Source organism: Conger conger, chromosome 3, assembly GCF_963514075.1.
Source record: "Conger conger chromosome 3, fConCon1.1, whole genome shotgun sequence".
Taxonomy (NCBI): Eukaryota; Metazoa; Chordata; class Actinopteri; order Anguilliformes; family Congridae; genus Conger; species Conger conger.
The window spans coordinates 71,562,917-71,581,184 of NC_083762.1; the positions used below are offsets into that span (position 1 = coordinate 71,562,917).

The 18,268-nt window shown below is 46.9% G+C and overlaps 1 protein-coding gene across 6 annotated transcripts in view; it reads right to left on the reverse strand.

Moving 5' to 3' along the window:
* Window positions 1-18,268, reverse strand: part of nlgn2a (neuroligin 2a) — a 92,783-nt gene that overhangs the window by 54,809 nt on the left and 19,706 nt on the right. For 2 of the 6 annotated variants that reach the window (XM_061234619.1, XM_061234618.1), the window contains one exon: window positions 3,756-3,905. In XM_061234619.1, the coding sequence (XP_061090603.1) occupies window positions 3,756-3,905 (150 nt within the window). Of the gene's footprint in view, window positions 1-3,755; window positions 3,906-6,423; window positions 6,458-11,255; window positions 11,274-14,743; window positions 14,749-16,197; window positions 16,207-18,053; window positions 18,090-18,268 lie in introns of all 6 variants that reach the window. The other 4 variants (XM_061234623.1, XM_061234622.1, XM_061234620.1 and 1 more) reach the window with 4 other exon arrangements.

Sequence of the window (18,268 nt, forward strand, 5' to 3'; positions counted from 1 at the left end):
GATGCACGGCAGCCATTTTGTGCCTGATAAGCCGCCACAAATCAGGTTAGGTCGAGAGGCTTTGGTTCATTTCCCGTATGAAACCCACAGCTGGGCTCACAGGGAATGAAACTGGGGTGAGGTGGGGCGGGGGAGACCCCTACGTTTCGCAACTAAGCTCACTAAAGGTCACCCCGAGTCAGGACCTCCATTTCACATCTCATCACAAATCATCCGTGTACGGAGCCGCCATCCCCACGCCGGGGGGGGGTTCATCTTCATTTCCCCAGGAGGAAGGCTGCCCCCTACGGGCCTACCAGCACGACTCACAACCGCAGCCTGGCTTTTCCAGAAGTGTCCCACACAAAAGGGGGTAAGGTAGGGGTGTGTTTTTGTTCTCTCAGGCACACTGTTCCCTCGCTGGGTCACAGTTATACCTTATTAACACTAATCTACAGTAAAAGTGTGTGTGGCTTTGAGGGCACTGCACCAGTGACAAGTCAATGCTCCCCTACAGGCATACTTGTTCTGACAGCCCCGCTGAAGAAAAACAAAAACAGCTCAAGCTAGGTTTTGAAACAGGATGACCAGTTCAGACAACTTGTGCCCTCAACACGCTTTGACCAGGTCGATCTATGCTTTGAAACAGCTGGTAGCTGGTCATTTCAAGCTGGTCATAGATTTTACAGCAGGGAGCGCATCGACTCAGCCCGGGCCCACTTGCTTTCCTGCGCTTAGCCGGAGAAGACTACAGGGAGCGTTATCTGCTGGCTGTGCAACACTGAAACTAGGGAGAGCTATGATGACTGCATTCCTCCGTAGCGCGCACAAGAGTGAGTCAGAGCGAAGGCAAGCCGCGCGATCCCGGATCAAACTTCCTGTCCCTGAACGCGAGGCGGTGGAGTCGGAAGTGGTGATGGAGCCGGTGCTGGCAGGCCGTGGGCTTCCGCCATGACACCGGCCACGCGGGCGCGGAGGAAGCAGAGAGATCAGAGAGAGGTCGAGGAGAACTGAACGGGTCACTGAGGACAGAGCGCTACCCACACATTACTGTTGTGCTTTATCAACTATTATTTACAGCAATAAAAAGCTTTTATTAAATTATTATCTACAGCACTGATATTGCTGTACCTTATAGGCTATTATCTACAGTACTGACACTGGTGTACCTTATAGACTATTATCTACAGACCTGACCCTGCTGTACCTTATAGACTATTATCTACAGACCTGACACTGCTGTACCCTATAGACTATTATCTACAGTACTGACACTGGTGTACCTTATAGACTATTATCTACGGACCTGACACTGCTGTACCTTATAGGCTATTATCTACAGTATTGACACTGCTGTACCTCATAGACTATTATCTACAGTACTGACACTGCTGTACCTCATAGACTATTATCTACAGTACTGACACTGCTGTACCTTATGAACTATTACCTACAGACCTGACCCTGCTGTACCTTATAGACTATTATCTACAGTACTGACACTGGTGTACCTTATAGACTATTATCTACGGACCTGACACTGCTGTACCTTATAGGCTATTATCTACAGTACTGACACTGCTGTGCCTTATAGGCTATTATCTACAGTACTGACACTGGTGTACCTTATAGGCTATTATCTACAGACCTGACACTGCTGTACCTTATAGACTATTATCTACAGACCTGACCCTGCTGTACCTTATAGACTATTATCTACAGTACTGATAATGCTGTACCTTACTGCATGAACTATTACCTACAGTACAGTACTGATAATGCTGTAAGTCTATTATTTACTCTAGTCTATTAGTTACAGTGCTGATAATGATGAGATTTACAGTCTACAGCACTCAAACTGCTGCATCTTACTATTACCTAGAGCATTGCTCATTCGTTAAATTGTAAAAATGCAAACTAGGTAATAATCAGGGCATCCAAATGATTATACAAAATACCAAATCCTCCTGTAAACGGCAGTATAAGAAGTTTTATGTTTTCTGGAATAAAAAGCAAAATGAAAACCTCAACTGAACAAAACAGGTTTGATATCATTGTATTTGTTTTCTTTGTTTGTTCATGCGTAACTATTAAAAATTATTATTTTTTATCACAGAGGACACATACTCACAGACCCATACAGACACTTAATCATACACACACAGGCACGCACACACACACACACAAACACACACACACCCACGAATGAACACACGCACACATGTAGGTTCACAAACCAACACACAAACGGACACAGGCGCGCATGTATGCATGAAAAGCCACACATACACACACACACACACACCCACCCCCCCCCCCACACGCACACACAGACACGCACACACTCTCCCACTCAGGGTGGTATTTTCTGACAGGGTAGCCCTCATTGAACCCGTTCCTTATCTGCTCCCGGCGCTGATACCAGCAGGAGGAAGAAGAAGAACCCCCGCACACAAAATGGAGTCCGTGGAGCCAGGTGGAGAGCAGGACAGATAGAGACGCACGACAGGTCCCAGCTCCCCACCGCTGGGTGATTTCAGGACACTGTTCCTTTCCGCCCACCTGCACCGCGTTCAGTGAACATATGCTCGGTCAGGAACCCACTCCTCTGTGCGCCTCCGTGCTCAATAACGATCAATAATTCACCGACACGGAGCCGAGTAGGCTCTCGGTCCTTCCGAACCGCGGCCCGTCTGGAGACACGGTCCACGGAACCGTCCACAGACACTCTCACCGGCCCCAGAGACGGGGGAAGGCGGAGCCCCGCCGCGGGAAGCGCGCGTGGGGGTGACGTTTAGACGCGGCTCCCTCGTGGGAGTCGGCGGATGATCATCGGACAGGGTGGCGGACCGCGAGCCGTGCGGCGTGCGCCGGGGAGTTCCGGACAGAGCCGCCACTTCCCGCTCCCTTAATGAAATTAGCCCGGAGTCTGACACGCGATTTGAGGCTCTGAAAACAGACGCACTCAGGTGGACGTTGACCTGTCCTGATAATGTCGTCTCAGCCACGTCGTGTTAGCCTAGCCAAGCTTACATGCTTGCATTCAAATTTTTGCCAAGATACCATTAAGTGCATTCCTATATATATTCCTTTATATACTGTATCTTCCCAAATATATACTAACATAAGTTCAATGACATAATTATACAATACAAACATATGCAGATTAGGCTATTTGGACGGACTTTAACGGGATGAGTCAACCTACCCTGTATATATGTAAATAAAGGTTCATAATAATAATAAACATATATTATTCCTTATATAAGGATATATACATTCAAATATACACATGCAAATACATGTTCGTAGTTGTGTACAAACACGCAAACAGACACACCCACACACACAAACAAACACACACACACACACACACCGGTGCACACAGGCACAAACTGTACGCAGTACACATGATTACACTCATCGCAGATGCTGGCTCTTATCAGCAGTTGCGTGATGGAAACCTGTATTTTACTCCTGCAGAGTTTTATACGGGCAGATTGTTCATTCCCCTCACAGTTCACCCCAGAGATATTTCTCGACCGTGGACAGCATTGCAAAAAAAAAGAAGAAAAAAATGCCCCAGAATCTCTGTGATTTACCACGCAATTTAGCAACCCTCGGAACATGAAACACTCCAAGGCACACGTCCAAAGTGGAGGGCCACAGCCTCAAATCAAAATGTCCCTCTGCCTGTCCCTTCCCGCGACCTTCGACCTCTGCTTGACTGTGACACAGGCACAAAATGGAGGCGCAACACAAGCCGAGGGACTTACCGAGCACGCCCAGCCGGTAGTTCATGGTGACCACGATGACGTTGCCGTAGGCGGCCAGCACGCTGGCGTCGAACATGTTTCCGGTGCCTTCCATGTAGGAGCCGCCGTGAATGAACAGCATGACCGGCTTCTTCCGCCGGTCACGGATATCTAAACACACGCGCACACACACACACACACACACACACACACATGCACACACACACACACACACACACGCAGGCATGCACACACAAGCACACACACACACATACACACACACGTGGGCATGCACACACACACACACACACACACACAGGCATGCACACACATGCACACACACACACATATACACACACGCACACACACACGCAGGCATGCACACACAAGCACACACACACACACGAGAGAGAGAGAGAGGGGAGAGGGAGAGATTGTGGTGAGTAACTCATCCCAGCTCTGGGACTGAAGAGCCCTCTGTGCTGAGAAGCCCAGTCCCGTTCAACAGCTCAGGACTCATAATACAGAAGACAATGCGCCCGTAATGGTGCTTTTACCACTCCAGACTCTTACGTCTGTGATCACTGCCATGATGACGGTCCATTTCTGAAGTTATTATTCCTGCAATTGTAGCTAATGGGAAAGTCACGCCGTGCTTCCCCCTGTCCTGCACCAGTTGCGAGAACTAGCAATTGTGGGAACAGACCCAAACTTCCATGTTTTTCGACTTTTAGTAAGCCACAGATGCAGAACAGTGGCTCCAGACTGAATGAGAAAATGAGAGATTTTTTCTATTTGTGCATTTGCAACCGAAGGCAGCACAATACATTGTTTCTGTTTAACCCTTTAAGATGTGAGATCACAAATATGTGATTAGAATGTAGTCGAACGAACATTCTAATGCTGAGGTAACAATCGCTACTGGTAATGGAAGTTCAACAGAGCAATGGAGTTCTAGAACACTAATTAGAATAACATTATATTCCAAAAAAAAACCCCAAAAACTATTCTCCAATGGGTTCATTAAGAATTGTGGGAGCAGAAATTGTGTTGGCTGACAGAACAGACAGAGTAAATGTCATAGCAGGACACAGCTCTAATTGCATGTTAGCTAATGACAGCGTAGCCAAGCGCACAGCCTGCAATAAAGATTTTAGTACTTGACAATTGAGATCGGCCGACCTCATATTGCATACACTTTTGTCCAGAGCAACTAACACTCATTATATACAAACAGCTGGATATGGACTGAGGCAACCGCAGAAATGTGCTCAGGGGTAAGATCGCCTCACCCCACCGTGAGCCGAACCAACGCCCCTGTAAACCCAATTCCATACCAATTAAGTGACATCATCACCCATCAACCACTCTCCATTGGATTCTGCTGGAATATTAAGATTTATTCCCATCTGGGATACACCGAAAGAAATCTATGAAAGCTTATTTCGACTTTATATAACTAGATCTGCTATTACTGTGTCAATAAAAAAGATTTCACACAGGAATACAGAAACAAGTGCATGTCTGACTTCACTTCTGTCGCTCAAAAGAAAAAACAAATATTAATGATCTCAGTTGGATAAGCATGATAAACTGTTCTGGGTCTTACTGCAGATGGTAAATAGGGCTATTGGTATTAAATTTAATCTCTGGTCATATGTTGGGCGCATAAAAAGAGTGTAAATGAACAAAAAATAGTTATGAAAAGTATTCTTTCAAATGGTGTGAAACCCTCACATCTTTCTGACAGATTCTGCAGTTAATTACTTTTTTGCTGAAATTCTTGAAACACTGAATTCAAAACAATTATCAGAATTTAGCACAAGACTTAGAACCTCAAAACTCCTCTGGGATATGTGCACTAAAAATCACATTCTTATGCATAAAAAAATAAATTCTTCCATCCAAAACAATACACGATGTCAGCCAATAATTAACTCATTTTTATCAATAATCTGAATTTGGCTGTAGGAAATTAACAACACTATCATAAAAATATGTATTATGCTTTTGATCCAATTAGGCCGTGACATATTTACAGTTTCTATTTTCTAAATATTGTAGCAGAAAATTTTACTTTCGTTACAGCATTATTGTCACAGTCCCACAATCCCTCTCCCCACTGAAGTATAAAAGACACAGAGGGCCAACTGTATAATATTCTACTCAAGGAAACAGCATTTCATTATATAACAGCAAGTCCGCGCACCGACAACCGAGTCAGAACAGAAGAACAAAAAATGGGGAAATACTCATGACAAGGTTCGGACAGCTCATTGTTAATTCATGGTGTTTGTACAGGTGACTTGAATTAATTCCTCTGGCAGTGATTGCTTCTACTCGAAGAAACTTCAAGTTGAAACTTAAACACAATGCACTTCATTGGGGAAATTGCACCGAACATGGGGTCGGGAGTGAAGTGGGATTTGAAACTGCAATTTGTGTGAAAATTTGCTTTTGCTCTTGCACTGTGGTTAGTTACAATGTGTAAACATTTGAGAAAAGCCGAGCGAGCAGCAGACAGGTATCAAGAGAAGAGACTCCAAACTGCAGCCAAACCGATCCTGGCTGGACCCAGAAGCATCATAGGCACTACAGACAGCGGTTAACCAAACACCCGGACCCAAAAACACCGACACGGTCACTCCTGGCCCCCGTGTTATACACCCCATCGGACCCTCCGTCAGACGAGTACGTTGAGATCACAAACACGTCTCTCTTCGCTGCAGAATGAGTAATTAGAAACTGCAACCGGCAGCGCATAAATGACTAATTATGCCGATTGAGACAGGAGCTTCTGGCCGGGCAGTGGAGAGAAACCACGCCAGATTTCCTTACCAGTTTCAAATCTCTGTCACTCTTCTCTGTCCTGTCTTTGTGTTTCTGTTTCCAAAGCAGCTTCTATCCATAAAAGAAATACATCTGCAAAACCACAAAGGCCTTTCACTCAAATCAAATTTCAAATCAAATTCCACGCTTCTGACACTCATCACATTTTGCACATTTTCATATAGTGCCTCGTTGTTTACACGGGAAAATCTGCGTTTCCAAGCGACAGGCTGAAACTGAATGAATTCCAAACTCACCTGTACAAACAATTTGATAGCACAAACGTATCACATGAATATTTCATCCTTTTTTGGAGGGAGGAAACCCTCTCTAGTTTTGCCATTTGGTTGGCGCTGCAAAGCAAATACTTTTTTGATGAGATTTTCAGCTACGCCCCCGTCTTGTGCTTGGTGAAATTTGGGGGAGCACCCGCTCCTCTCCTCAGCTTAACTTCAGGAGAGGGTGACCACACAGGCCTGCCCGCGGGAGTCATGAGTTAACTCATCTGTGAACATGGGATGTTGCTAAAAAGATGTGTGCAAAAGTCACGGGACACCATTGGTCAGCTGCCCCCCGGGGCATTCAGTCAGGGCCCATGGGAACATCCAAACCCCCTCCTTACAGCTGCTAGGCATGTACCCATGTATTTCTGAGCTGAACACCACTCTGGCCCCGTTCCTGCATGTAGCTAATGTGTAGGAATACTGATATAGACCGTTTCTGTGAATGACATGGAAAATCTCACTTCCAGATTGTTGTAACCGTGCCAGGAATGTCTCAAATTTGGCAATAAAAGAATGCCAAAAGCAATCATGAAAATAATTGCTTCGTTGTCATCGTTGCCAACATCGCGATCAACATCATAGCAATGGCAAGGATTGATAGGCAAGCGCAGTACGAAAATCACCCAGAATGCACCGAAATTCACGATCAACCGACCAATCTAAACGCAATTAGCTTTTGCCGAAGAGGCTGTGGTGAAGGAAAACCTGATTGGGCAGGGACACCCAGCTGTAATCTACGCTTTACAGCCTTAATGCTTTAGTCTGACCAAATCTGAAGACTAAGACACAGAGTGAGCCTAGTCTGAGAATACAGTCAGATTCTTCATGCAAAACTCATTTCAAGTTCAATCTGAGTCTGTGAAACCAGCCCTAAAAGTTCAACACCAAGAGCTCAGTATCAAAAGGCGAAACACAGAGGCTTATTATAGCACTCCCCAAACCCCACTTCCATCGAACTCTTCATCCATAACCGTCGTTTGTGTCATTTCCAAAATTACGTGTTTAATGTTCATATGGAACACTCAAATTAATTCCTCCCCTATAGACATAGCATTTCATGTACTATCAGTTGTCAGAACCTTATGAAAAATATGTTTACCACTTTTACAGAAAACATTTTTACCCTGTTCTGGCCACATGGGCCTTTTGATTTCTTTTGTTCCACAATGAAACACTAGATCATGTACAAGGTCTGGATATAACAGTCATGTTCTATTTACATAACATTACTGTGCTAGATTAAAGTGGTTAACGACATCAGAAATTTATATGATACCTTTCTTGACCCTCAAAGCTTTCCATGTATAAATAATTAGATGAATGTAAGCCTGTGAAATTTGAAACAGCAGATGATAATTCTTCGCAATACATAAGCTGACTTGAAATGGGGGACTTGACACATTGAAAAACACCGTTGTTATACTGAATAGCTCAATGAAAAAAAACCACATTAAATAAATGCAGACATTATGAATTGTGCCTCATAGTCATAGCTTGATTTGAATTTGCAGCATTGTGTCTGTGATATTAAAGTAATTTTAGGACTACAGTAGCTGTTCATACGATGATATTCATTTCTTTAGACATCACAGTAATGTGATAAATTAGACGTATTTTAAATAGTTACCAAATACTTTTTTCTCACGAGCTTTTATATTTAGAATAAAATAATTCAGAATAAGAGCTTTTATTTCTGCTCCTGTGTGGTCACTATACAATTCATGATTTTTTATGAAGAACACAAGCAAGTGTGCGCACTAGTCAGCCCCTAGCTGAGTGCAAACTTTCTGTTGGAGTAGGGCACTACTAAGCCCCTTTCTTAGAGCACACTTTGTATTGGAGTAGTGCTCTAGTCAGCCCCTAGTTGAGTGCACACTTTGTGTAGGAGTAGGGCACTAGTCAGCCCCTAGCTGAGTGCACACTTTCTGTTGGAGTAGTGCACTACTCAGCCCCTATCTAAGAGCACACATTGTGTTGGAGTAGTGCACTACTCAGCCCCTATCTAAGAGCACACATTGTGTTGGAGTAGTGCACTACTCAGCCCCTATCTAAGAGCACACATTGTGTTGGAGTAGTGCTCTAGTCAGCCCCTATCTAAGAGCACATATTGTGTTGGAGTAGTGCACTAGCCAGCCCCTATCTAAGAGCACACATTGTGTTGGAGTAGTGCACTAGTCAGCCCCTACCTGAAGGCACACTTTATGTTGGAGTAGTGCACTAGTCAGCCCCTAGCTGAGTGCACACTTTGTGTTGGAGTAGTGCACTAGTCAGCCCCTAGCTGAGTGCACACTTTCTGTTGGAGTAGTGCACTACTCAGCCCCTATCTAAGAGCACACATTGTGTTGGAGTAGGGCACTAGTCAGCCCCTATCTAAGAGCACATATTGTGTTGGAGTAGTGCACTAGCCAGCCCCTATCTAAGAGCACACATTGTGTTGGAGTAGTGCACTAGTCAGCCCCTACCTGAAGGCACACTTTATGTTGGAGTAGTGCACTAGTCAGCCCCTAGCTGAGTGCACACTTTGTGTTGGAGTAGTGCACTAGTCAGCCCCTAGCTGAGTGCACACTTTCTGTTGGAGTAGTGCACTACTCAGCCCCTATCTAAGAGCACACATTGTGTTGGAGTAGGGCACTAGTCAGCCCCTATCTAAGAGCACATATTGTGTTGGAGTAGTGCACTAGCCAGCCCCTATCTAAGAGCACACATTGTGTTGGAGTAGTGCACTAGTCAGCCCCTACCTGAAGGCACACTTTATGTTGGAATAGTGCACTAGTCAGCCCCTAGCTGAGTGCACACTTTGTGTTGGAGTAGTGCACTAGTCAGCCCCTAGCTGAGTGCACACTTTCTGTTGGAGTAGTGCACTACTCAGCCCCTATCTAAGAGCACACATTGTGTTGGAGTAGGGCACTAGTCAGCCCCTATCTAAGAGCACATATTGTGTTGGAGTAGTGCACTAGCTAGCCCCTATCTAAGAGCACACATTGTGTTGGAGTAGTGCACTAGTCAGCCCCTACCTGAAGGCACACTTTATGTTGGAGTAGTGCACTAGTCAGCCCCTAGCTGAGTGCACACTTTCTGTTGGAGTAGTGCACTAGTCAGCCCCTAGCTGAGTGCACATTTTCTGTTGGAGTAGTGCACTAGCCAGCCCCGAGCAGAGTGCACACTTTGTGTTGGAGCAGTCATCTTTACGTGCAGTTGGCACACGAAGGCTACAGATGCCTGGGTGACCAGAGAAGTGTTTTATAGCCCAGTGAAACAGAGAGAATCTGTGGGAGATCAGTCCCCTCTCTCTGGGAATATCACTGGACGACAGCAAGTTACCTGGCAACCCAACAAAAGCAAATCTTCTGCTTAGAATTTGCTTATTAAAAAAGAAAACATGTTTTAAACAAAGAGCTTCTGCACTGTGCCTGTGTCTGTGATACACGCTGTATGATGACTAAAACAAAATGTCTGCTGCAAGATAATAGACTTTGACAATTGAAATATTTTCAAAATATTCTTTCCAGTAGGCTTATTAGAAATATTTTGTTGGGTCAGAAACAGTATTAGCTAGTGCTGTTCATTCAGTGCTCTCGGCAGGGGATTGACAATATCAGTGAATTCCACAATGATACGCTGTACTCGGGAGGAAGTTCTTAAATTTTATACACGGTAACATAGTTTTGAAAAGGATTTTCAAGGCTGAAGTCCTTCCCAAAGTAAATGAAGTGACAACAGCAGAAACAGCCCATAATATGCATTCAGACTCGTAGCCAAACACAATAGCAAAGGCTGACTACAGCCTTTGCGGTCGCTAATAAGTTAATTATTTGTAAATGGAAGGATACTTCTGTCCCTACTATCCAAGGCTGGGTGAATACATTGGCCAAAATAGCTAAACCCAAGAGTAATACACAACAACAAAGGCTCTATCATAAGAAAGATGTTTTTTGATATCTATGTCTGATTTATTCCCATATATATTCTTCTTTTTCATATTGCATTGTTGGTGTGTGTGGGTGTGTGGGTGTGTGGGAGGGCGGATGTGTTGGTGGATGGGGGGGTGGGTTGGGCATATATTGTTCTCATCTGTTGTCATCTGTACTTGTTCCTAAGTAAAAATCTTAATAAAAACATTTTCATTTTGGGTTGGAGCTTTGTTGCCTACAGCGGCCTGTTAAAGACTCACACACATCAGCGTTCTCCTCCTGGTTTAAGCGTCAAAAAACAGCAACAAATCGTTCGCAACGAGCAGAGACGTGCAGTAGTTTCTTTGAAAAGTCCCTAACCCTGCCCCCTGTGCCCAATTCTCCCTCCCCTTCCACCACCTGTGCTTACATCATCTGATAATTATGCAAAAACACGCGTCATGACACGTGGGAAATCGTTGTACAAACAGATTGGAAAAATATCCGCTAAAATAGACCCTGAAATATGTGCACTTCTACCAAAATTGCAATTGTTTTACGATACTTGAATCAGTACGGAACACAAATCGAAAGCTCCAGGATGATACGAAAAGCTCAAAAACACCAAACATATGCGTGTGGGCCTTTAATTTTTCTGAGATATTTAAGGGACAGGAGCAGCAGTACTCCTTTGAATCCGGGGCGGGCGGGTGGGGTGGGGGGGGGGCGAAGGTGAGGGGAGTAGGGGGAGAGGGGGGTGCGGTTGTCCGGTCACTGCGGCGGCGAATGGCGGCCTGTCCTCACGGGTTAGCGGAACAGCCTGCACGGTGCAGCAGGGCCCGGGGATAATTAACATGAGAGGCTGGCAGAACACATCATAAATAACTGCTGGAGCATCTGTTTACCCCGACACGCAGGCGACCAGAGTGAGCAGCTTTCAGCATCCTGACACGCAGAGCCAGGAGAGTGAACAGCTTTCAGCATCCTGACAAGCAGAGCCAGGAGAGTGAGCAGCTTTCAGCATCCTGACATGCAGAGCCAGGAGAGTGAGCAGCTTTCAGCATCCTGAGAAGCAGAGCCAGGAGAGTGAGCAGCTTTCAGCATCCTGACACGCAGAGCCAGGAGAGTGAACAGCTTTCAGCATCCTGACACGCAGAGCCAGGAGAGTGAACAGCTTTCAGCATCCTGACAAGCAGAGCCAGGAGAGTGAGCAGCTTTCAGCATCCTGACACGCAGAGCCAGGAGAGTGAACAGCTTTCAGCATCCTGACAAGCAGAGCCAGGAGAGTGAGCAGCTTTCAGCATCCTGACATGCAGAGCCAGGAGAGTGAGCAGCTTTCAGCATCCTGAGAAGCAGAGCCAGGAGAGTGAGCAGCTTTCAGCATCCTGACACGCAGGCGACCAGAGTGAGCAGCTTTCAGCATCCTGACCAGCAGAGCCAGGAGAGTGAGCAGCTTTCAGCATCCTGACACGCAGAGCCAGGAGAGTGAGCAGCTTTCAGCATCCTGAGAAGCAGAGCCAGGAGAGTGAGCAGCTTTCAGCATCCTGACCAGCAGAGCCAGGAGAGTGAGCAGCTTTCAGCATCCTGACGAGCAGAGCCAGGAGAGTGAGCAGCTTTCAGCATCCTGAGAAGCAGAGCCAGGAGAGTGAGCAGCTTTCAGCAGCCTGACGAGCAGGAGCAGTGAGAGTGAGCAGCTTTCAGCATCTTGACGGGCAGAGCCAGGAGAGTGAGCAGCTTTCAGCATCCTGACCAGCAGAGCCAGGAGAGTGAGCAGCTTTCAGCATCCTGACGAGCAGGAGCAGTGAGAGTGAGCAGCTTTCAGCATCCTGAGAAGCAGAGCCAGGAGAGTGAGCAGCTTTCAGCATCCTGACAAGCAGAGCCAGGAGAGTGAGCAGCTTTCAGCATCCTGACGGGTAGAGCCAGGAGAGTGAGCAGCTTTCAGCATCCTGACGGGCAGAGCTACCAGAGTGAGCAGCTTTCAGCATCCTGACAAGCAGAGCCAGGAGAGTGAGCAGCTTTCAGCATCCTGACGGGCAGGAGCAGTGAGAGTGAGCAGCTTTCAGCATCCTGACACGCAGAGCCAGGAGAGTGAGCAGCTTTCAGCATCCTGACACGCAGAGCCAGGAGAGTGAACAGCTTTCAGCATCCTGACAAGCAGAGCCAGGAGAGTGAGCAGCTTTCAGCATCCTGACACGCAGAGCCAGGAGAGTGAACAGCTTTCAGCATCCTGACAAGCAGAGCCAGGAGAGTGAGCAGCTTTCAGCATCCTGACATGCAGAGCCAGGAGAGTGAGCAGCTTTCAGCATCCTGAGAAGCAGAGCCAGGAGAGTGAGCAGCTTTCAGCATCCTGACACGCAGGCGACCAGAGTGAGCAGCTTTCAGCATCCTGACCAGCAGAGCCAGGAGAGTGAGCAGCTTTCAGCATCCTGACACGCAGAGCCAGGAGAGTGAGCAGCTTTCAGCATCCTGAGAAGCAGAGCCAGGAGAGTGAGCAGCTTTCAGCATCCTGACCAGCAGAGCCAGGAGAGTGAGCAGCTTTCAGCATCCTGACGAGCAGAGCCAGGAGAGTGAGCAGCTTTCAGCATCCTGAGAAGCAGAGCCAGGAGAGTGAGCAGCTTTCAGCAGCCTGACGAGCAGGAGCAGTGAGAGTGAGCAGCTTTCAGCATCTTGACGGGCAGAGCCAGGAGAGTGAGCAGCTTTCAGCATCCTGACCAGCAGAGCCAGGAGAGTGAGCAGCTTTCAGCATCCTGACGAGCAGGAGCAGTGAGAGTGAGCAGCTTTCAGCATCCTGAGAAGCAGAGCCAGGAGAGTGAGCAGCTTTCAGCATCCTGACAAGCAGAGCCAGGAGAGTGAGCAGCTTTCAGCATCCTGACGGGTAGAGCCAGGAGAGTGAGCAGCTTTCAGCATCCTGACGGGCAGAGCTACCAGAGTGAGCAGCTTTCAGCATCCTGACAAGCAGAGCCAGGAGAGTGAGCAGCTTTCAGCATCCTGACGGGCAGGAGCAGTGAGAGTGAGCAGCTTTCAGCATCCTGACACGCAGAGCCAGGAGAGTGAGCAGCTTTCAGCATCCTGACACGCAGAACCAGGAGAGTGAGCAGCTTTCAGCATCCTGACACGCAGAGCCAGGAGAGTGAGCAGCTTTCAGCATCCTGACCAGCAGAGCCAGGAGAGTGAGCAGCTTTCAGCATCCTGACCAGCAGAGCCAGGAGAGTGAGCAGCTTTCAGCATCCTGACGAGCAGAGCCAGGAGAGTGAGCAGCTTTCAGCATCTTGACGGGCAGGAGCTGAAGTGTGAGCAAAATCTCAGCTCCCTGTGACAGGGAACAGCAAGGGGCACTACAACTGCAGCACTAAATAACCCTGTAATTACGCCAGGAAAAGACTATTCACTGCAGGCAGAGCACTACACTCACACACACACACACTGCGCACACACACTGCACACAAGGGCATACGGTACGCTCACACACTCTCTCACAAACACACACTGCACACATGCTCACACACTCTTATACATACACACATTACACACACGCTGCACACATGCACACACTCTCACACACACACACACAGTGCACATACACATACACTCACTCAGAGACACACACACTCATGCAGGACAACACACAATCAGACGCACACACACAGGCATGCACACACACAGACACACACACACACACACAAGCACCCCCCACACCCCCACCCCACACAAACACACACACACACAGACACACACATGCACACAAACACACACACAGACATACACTCACAGACACACACACACACAGATATACACTGAGACACACATGCACGCACACACATACACACACACACACACACACAGACATACACACACACACAGATATACACTCACACACAGGCAGGCACACACACAGACACATAGACAGCTGCGATGCTGCATTGCCATGGCAACTGCTTCAATTCCCCCCTCCCCTCTCCTCTCCCTCCAACAAAGCCACACCAGCCATTCCATCACACTGACTCACCCTCACTGCCTGTTGCCATGGAGACTGATACCACTCACATTCATTCTGAGCCTTCATCACCACCGTCGTCACATTTATGTCATATACCCACCTCCCCAATCACATATCTGCACACATCTCCACATCGATCTCACATCACATCAATCTGACATCACCTAATCCATACATCACCAGATTAAACCTCACATCACATCAATCTGACATCACCACATCAATCTCACGTCACATCAATCTCACATCACCACATCAATCTCACATCCCCACCTCACATCACCAAATCAATACATCATCAGATTAAACCTCACATCATATCAATCTCAGATCGCCATATTAATCTCACGTCACCTAATCAATCCAACATCATCAGATCAATCTCACATCACCACATCAATCTCACTCTGGGTTCTGGGGGCAGGTTAGGGACTTTTCAAAGAACCTACTGCATGACACTGCTCTTTGCAAACGATTTGTGGCTGTTTTAGATAATAAAACCAGGAGGAGGACGCTGGTGTGTGTGTGGGTCTCACTTCACCTAATCAATCCAACATCACCACATCAATCTGACATCACCACATCAATTTCACATCACCTTATCAATACATCACCAGATCAAATCTCACATCACATCAAATCTCACATCCCCACCCACCAATCACACATTGTCTCTTTGATCTCCGAACCTTTGATCTCGACATGGCTCAGGCAGTAAGAGCAATCTTCTGGCAGTCGGAGGGTCGCCGGTTTGATCCTCCGCCCGGGCTGTGTCTAAGTGTCCCTGAGCAAGACACCTAACCCCTAAATGGTCGGTGCCTTGCATGGCAGCCAATTGCCATTGGTGTGTGAGTGTGTGTATGAATGGGAGAATGAGAAGCATCAATTGTACAGCACTTTGGATAAAGGCGCTATATAAATTCCAACCATTTACCATTTAACCTTTGATCTTGAATCTCCCTAACTCCTTAATCTCGCATCACCACATCAATCTGCCATTACCGCATCAATCTGACATCACCACATCAATTTCACATCACATCAATCTGTCATCACATCAATCTATCATCACATCAATCTGACATCACCATATCAATCTGACATCACATCAATCTCACATCACATCAATCTGTCATCACATCAATCTATCATCACATCAATCTGACATCACCATATCAATCTCACATCACATCAATCTCACATCACATCAATCTGTCATCACATCAATCTATCATCACATCAATCTCACATCACCACATCAATCTCACATCACATCAATCTATCATCACATCAATCTCACATTAACACATCAATCCCACATCACATTAATCAATGATGTCAGATTGATGTGATATGAAATTGATGTGATGAGATTGATGTGATGTGAAATTGATGTGATGACAGATTGATGTGATGTGAGATTGACATGGTGATGCAAGATGGATGTGCTGAGCATTGCCGACCTGAATGCCCTGTTCCCGTCATTAAATTATGTTATCACCACATCACCTCAATCTGACATCACCACATCAATCACACATCACCACTGTACCATGTGACCTACTCAGTTTCACACGACTTCCTTAATCTCACATATCCATCACCACTACACTCCCATTATAAACACAAAAAACACAAACCTCTGCTCATCTGAATACATGATGAGGGGGATATTTCCTCCCGCCCCCTCTCTCTCAACCTCCAATCATTCAGCCTCCACCAGCGATATCCTCCCGCCCCCCTCTCTCTCCACCTCCAATCATTCAGCCTCCACCAGCGATATCCTCCCGCCCCCCTCTCTCTCCACCTCCAATCATTCAGCCTCCACCAGCGATATCCTCCCGCCCCCCTCTCTCTCCACCTCCAATCATTCAGCCTCCACCAGCGATATCCTCCCGCCCCCCTCTCTCTCCACCTCCAATCATTCAGCCTCCACCAGCGATATCCTCCCGCCCCCCTCTCTCTCCACCTCCAATCATTCAGCCTCCACCAGCGATATCCTCCCGCCCCCTCTCCGCCAGGGATTGGCCAGAGATTACACTCACCTGGTGTGTCAGGTTTAAATCAGCCCCTGATTGGAGGCGATTTGGATTTGAGGAGCAGAGTTGTTGAACCTTTCCCAAACTCCTTCCTGCACTATCACATGATCACCACCGAGGTGTGAAGTCCAGGGATCAGAAAGTAAAAGTCCGGCTGTGTGTTTCTTCCACCCGTGCACTCAGCCCAGCTGATTTCCCTCGTGAGTTATATCTCCTGGCTGAAGAACTGTCCTAATTAGCAAATTCAATGCGATTGGAACAACATACTGGGGGAGGTAAGACAGTGAGGGCCCTTACTGTCTGTACTGTACCTGGATTTCACACCTCTGCATCCCTAAACACTGCTATCTGAGAAGAGTCCCACTGAGGATTAGTGAGATCAAACTATTGACCTCTGGAGAGATAGAGAGAGATAGAGGAAGATAGAGAGATAGAGAAAGAGAGAGAGAGGGAGAGAGAGAGAGAGAGAGAGAGAGAGAGACAGATGCCCTGAACTCTCAACATTGTGAACGATACTGGTGTTCTGAGCCCACTGGTGCCGCTGATCCCTTCAAGCAGAACAGACACAGTGGGTAATTAGCGACTAACTTTTTTTTTTTTTTTTTGTGTGCGTGTTTTGTTTGTTTTGTCTCGTCGTGTTTCCGCTGACGGTGAACAGCGTGGCCCGAACTCCCCCAACGAAGCGCTCCAGACTGCCTCAGCCAATTAATCACGAATCAATTAGCCACAGCGACGGACTCCATTCTCCGTTTTCATCTGCTTCCTTTCATCCAATTAAAAAACTGTGAAATAACCAAACAATAGAACGCCCTCCCCCCCACCCACTGTTCGACAGCGCCTCTGCCTCGCACTGACAGCCATGGTCAAGGTTGTTCTCACGGTCAGGCTATCGTATAATTGGCCACCGTGCTAACCCGGCCTTTGCAGTGGCAGCCAGCCCCTGGGCTCACAGGAACGTGGGAGGGGTCACAGGTGGGGCTGAGGGTTCAGGTGGGGAAGGCAGACACCTACAGCTGTAGAACAGCAGGAAGGAGCAGCTGTATTACAAATCAAACACGTCTGCAGGGGAAGGCACTGAATTCTTCACCCCATATTTACAGTACAGTATATTTTTAAACCCTTTGAAGAGTGGGGCTTTTTGGAATGTTTTCCAAGTCAGTGTTCTAGCACTCCGCTTCTTTCAATTACCAGCAGCGATCGTTACATCAGCATTAGAATGTTCTTTCTTTCTTTTTCAGAATTCGGAGTCGGTGTTCGAGAACACGACTGCTTTCAATTACCAGCAGCGATCGTTAGATCAGCGTTCGAATTTTCAGCTACGAATATTCTAATCACAATATTCACACTCTCTCACCTTAAAAGGGCTAATTGTACAGCCGACGACACCGGAATCAAACACACACACACACACACACACACACACACACACACACACACAAAAAGTCATAGGTCTGCCCATTCTAATCATTTTTCTTTGTACACAAGAGGAGCTTTT